A 4607-nucleotide genomic window follows, 5' to 3' on the forward strand; every position below is an offset into this window, starting at 1 on the left:
CCCAGGAATAAACAAAGACAGCTTGGAGGTTAGAAGCAAGATGGTGTCGGTTAAGCTAGATCTCTTTCACAGTCTCAGTCCTAATTTTGCAAAGGTGGTTTCCCCCGAACTCTCCATCTCCACCTCCTCCCACCAGGGCTCAAAATCACCAGGACGGGGCAGTCTGACTGATAATGTCTTTTCATTCATTTATTTTACTTATTTTGAGATGGAGTCTCGCTCTGTTGCCCAGGCTGGAGTTGAATGGCACGATCTCGGCTCACTGCACCAGGTTCAGGCGATTCTCTTGCCTCAGCCTCCTGAGTAGCTGGGGTTACAGGCACGTGCCACCACGCCTGACTAATTTTTGTATTTTTAGTAGAGACAGGGTTTTGCCATGTTGGCCAGGCTGGTCTCAAACTCTTGACCTCAGGTGATCTGCCCACCAAAGTGCTGGGATTACAGGTATGAGCCACCTCGCCCAGCCCAGGGATTTCTAACTATTCTTCCACCACCCCGGCCACCACATGCTGACCCACACATACATTGGTCATGCCACTTTGGTCATGTCATCTGCTTTCTTTAGGCCTTAACTTTGTCATCTGTGGATAAGTGAGTCAAACTAGAGAATCTCAGAAAGTCTCCTGGACTCCAAAGCCTGATGACATCTCGTCACACTCTGCTCTAGACTCCTCCCACCCTCAGCCCCAGGAAAGAGGGACAGACATGAGGCTAGTCAGTGTTTTGGAAACAAGCCCACACCTGTTTTTATACCCTGGACTCCTCCCAGAGGCCTGACATTTTTGTTACCCAAGCCTCACCTCACTGATATTTTCCAACCAGAATGGGGGCTAAATGGTCTGAAGAGAGAGAGACTTACGTTAATTAAAAGTATGAGGCAGGAGCCAGTGTGGTAGCTCACACCTATAATCGCAGCACTTTGGGAGACGGAGGCAGGAGGATATCTTGAGGCCAGGAGCTTGAGACCAGCTTGGGCAACATAGCGGGAGCCCATCCCTATTAAAAAAAAAAAAAAAAAAATTTTTTAAAAAGTGTGAAGCAAGTTGGTCAAGCAGGGGGTGCCTGTGGGGGCTGGATGGCAGGAGCAGATCTGGGGAGGCACCGTGGATAGGACAAGGCAGGATGGGGTGGGGCATCCTCCCAGGAGGAGCAGGGGGAGGCACCATGGTTCTCTAGGAATGTACGGGCTAGATTACTTGTGTCCTATTTCTTTTTCTTTCTTTTTAAGATGGAGTCTCGCTCTGTCAACGAGGCTGGAGTGTGGTGGCACGATCTCAGCTCACTGCAACCTCTGAGTCCCAGGTTCAAGTGATTCTCCCTGCCTCAGCCTCCCGAGCAGCTGGGATTACAGGTGCCCATCACCACATCCGGCTAATTTTTGTATTTTTTAGTAGAGATGGGGTTTCGCCATGTCGGCAGGCTGGTCTCGAACTCCTGACCTCAGGTGACCTGCCCACCTTGACCTCTCAAAATGCTGGGATTACAGGGGTGAGCCACTGTGCCTAGCCCCTGCGTCCTCTTTTTCAGCTTCTGGGTGAATGTTCTGGGGCCCAGGGCCTGGCTATGGGGTGACACTAAGTTCAACAGAGCCATTGCCCATTCCAGCCCCACCTTACCCCAGGAAAAGCCTCCTCACCGCAGTGACCACATCCCCTTGGGTTGCTTTGGAAACAAAACTCCCCGGGGGCAGGCGAGTTGGGGCACAGTTGCCCAGCAACAGGCGGTGCCCTCCCTTCCGCCTTCATCCGAGGCCCGGCCTCTATGTCTGAAAGGCGGACTGCCCTGCACCTTCCCAGCCTGCATCTCTTAGTCCGGCACCAGGAAGAGTGGCTCTAGGAGGGAGAGGCGCCCAGGGACTGACCCAAGGTGAGTTGAGGGGTGCAGGAGGCCCCTGCAGATGGAGGATGTGGGGGACAGAGAGAGGTGTGCAGAGACGAACAAGAGAGAGAGACAGGCCAGAGCCTGGGCAAAGCTGGGGAACCCGGGAGGGGTGCAGAGGCGCCTCCGGAGGCCTGGCCTGGCCCGGCAGCAGATTCCACGATTCCACCGAGTCTATGAGAACAAGATCAAGTCCAAGGAGACTGGTGAGGGGCGAAGGAGCCCCTAGGGGCCAGCCGAGGTGGCTGGCGGGAGGCGGTAGGGGAGATACACACAGGGGAGCCGGTCGGAGGGGAGGTTCTCATTTCTTCACCCACCACTTCCTCTCTAGGCCTAAGCAAGACTTGAGGGGGCCGAGTGGGGAGGAAAGAGGCCCTCAAGACCTTTCTGGTCTGAGGCACCCTGGGGTCCAGGAGGGAAATGGGGCTTCTGGAAAGGCCTGGAGAGCTGGGCAAGAGGGCCTGGCTGTGCGCATAGGTAGGCAGCCTGTCCTCCCGCCCCACCTGGCTCACGCTTACCCTTTCTGGTCCCCCTTGCTCCTCTGTCTCTCCAGAATGTTCTTTTTCTTTTTTGAGAAAGGGTTTTGCTCTGTCACCCAGGCTGGAGGACAGTGGTGCAATCTGGGCTCACTGCAGCCTCGAACTCCTGGGCTCAAGTAATCCTCCCACCTCAGCTTCCTGTGTAGCTGGGACTACAGGTGTGAGCCACCATGCCCAGCTAGTTTTTAAATTATTTATAGCGATGAGGTTTCACTGTGTGTCCAGGCTGGTCTTGAACTCCTGGGCTCAAGCGATCATCCTGCCTCGGCCTCTGAAAGTGCTAAGATTCCAGGCATGAGCCCCCGAGCCCAGCCCCTCTCCCAGGCTTTCCTGGACACCTGCTGCCTCTCTCTCATCTTGGTTGTGCCCCCTCTGCCTCATTTACTTCCTCTTCTCCCCCCATGTCTCCCAGATGCCGTCGACTCCAGAGCCGCCCTCTGGGCGCATGGAGGGGCCCCCCACGTGGGAGGCAACCCCATGGCCCTCACTGCCCTGTGGGCCCTGCATCCCCATCATGCTGGCCCTGGCCACCCTGGCTGCGCTCTTCATCCTCACCACCGCTGTGTTGGCTGAACGCCTGTTCCGCCGGGCTCTCCGCCCAGACCCCAGCCACCATGCACCCACCCTGGTGTGGCGCCCAGGAGGAGAGTTGTGGATTGAGCCCATGGGCACCCCCCGAGAGCGCTCTGAGGACTGGTACGGCTCTGCGGTCCCCCTGCTGACAGACCAGGCCCCTGAGCCTCCCACCCCGGTGGGTGTCTTGGAGGCCCGAGCAACTGCCCCACATGCCCCCTCAGCCCCAAATTCTGCTCCCAGCTCCTTGGGCCCCCAGACTCCACCGGAGGTCCCAGCCCGGAGCACCTTCTGGGGGCCCCAGCCCTGGGAGGGGAGGCCCCCCGGCACGGGCCTGGTGAGCTGGGCTGAACCCGAGCAGAGGCCAGAGGCCACAGCCCAGTTTGGGAGCCCCCAGGCCAGGAGGCAGCGGCCACGGAGCCCGGATCCCGAGTGGGGCCTCCAGCCACGGGTCACTTTGGAGCAGATCTCAGCTTTCTGGAGGCGTGAAGGCCGGACCAGTGTGGGGTTCTGAATTCCCAGGGTTCCCCAGAGACCCCTGAGGAAGGCCCTGCCTCAGTGGGACCAGGGACCCCAGCGTCCAGCATTAGGACTGAGACTGCCCCAGGGAAGATGCCCCTCCCAGGCCCCTTCCACTGGAGTCCCCCTCCCCAGGTCGGGGTGGTGGCCAGGCTGTGTGGACTAGGGGAAGCCGAGCAGTGCCTCTGCTCAGCTGCCTCGGCTGTGGTTCAGAGACCTGGGGGTGGAGCCAACACCAGGCCAGAAGCCTTCAAGATCGCATCAAGATAAAGAATCCAAGGTACCAGATAGGCAGGAAAAGGCATCGACCACCACCTCCACCTTCCCTCAGTATTTACCGAAGCCGCCAATACCAAAGAGAAGGGATCCCGCGGTGCTGAACAGCCTCGGTGTGGCGATGACAGCTGGCAGGAGATGACAGGAATCCAGTTTCCCAGAGGCACAAATCCTGTTCTCCTTGGCCACTCACCCACTGTGAGGTCCTCTAGGAAAATACACAAAGAGAGGACCAGACCAGGCAGAGGAGCATTTTGTTTCAAATGAACTGCGGCTTTGACCCCCAAAGTGCAAGGAGGAACTGTGCTGGGCCAAGCTGGAGTGGCGCTGTCTTGCTGGAGTGGGGACCTGGAGTCAGAGAAAACCCACAGGCTCCCTGCCCCTCCTCCTCCATCTGCACACGCCTCAGCTTAGGACCCTCACCACTCCATGGTGAGGAACGCCATGGCCAGGGAGAACTGAGTTTCCTCCAATGTGGAGAGGAGTCCCAGAGCAGGGCAGCTCCCAAACTGTGCCCTCTGATCATCGTCCCTTCCAGCTTGCTGGAGTGTCCAGAGAGACAGATTTGCCACAAGCTAGGCTTACTTATAATGCTCCACCCCATAGAAATGGGACCCCAAGTACCCGATCTTCCCTTTAGGAGAGGCAGGTGGGTGAGCAGCAGATGTAGTTTCCATTTCCCTGGAGGTCTAATTTTTCAAACTTCACTTTTTTTTTTTTTTTTTTTTTTTGAGACAGAATCTCAACTCTATCACCCAGGCTGGAGTGCAGTGATGCAATCTCAACTCACTGCAGCCTGGATCTCCTAGGCTCAAGCAATCC

The 4607-nt window shown here is 57.2% G+C and overlaps 1 protein-coding gene across 1 annotated transcript; it reads left to right on the plus strand.

Annotated features, from left to right (window-relative positions):
- The first annotated feature begins 1748 nt into the window (after positions 1-1748).
- Positions 1749-4034, plus strand: LOC105541428 (transmembrane protein C16orf54). The gene is made up of 2 exons (XM_011982450.1): positions 1749-1866; positions 2830-4034. Exon 2 carries the CDS (start codon positions 2830-2832, stop codon positions 3502-3504), a length of 675 nt encoding a protein of 224 aa, XP_011837840.1. The 5' UTR covers positions 1749-1866; the 3' UTR covers positions 3505-4034.
- The last annotated feature ends 573 nt before the right edge of the window (positions 4035-4607 follow it).

The sequence above is a fragment of the Mandrillus leucophaeus genome, unplaced genomic scaffold, assembly GCF_000951045.1.
Source record: "Mandrillus leucophaeus isolate KB7577 unplaced genomic scaffold, Mleu.le_1.0 Scaffold24, whole genome shotgun sequence".
In the NCBI taxonomy this organism is placed as follows: domain Eukaryota; kingdom Metazoa; phylum Chordata; class Mammalia; order Primates; family Cercopithecidae; genus Mandrillus; species Mandrillus leucophaeus.

Coding starts and splice junctions, on each gene's coding strand:
- LOC105541428 (XM_011982450.1), top strand. CDS start 2,830: ATGCCGTCGACTCCAGAGCCGCCCTCTGGGCGCATGGAGGGGCCCCCC.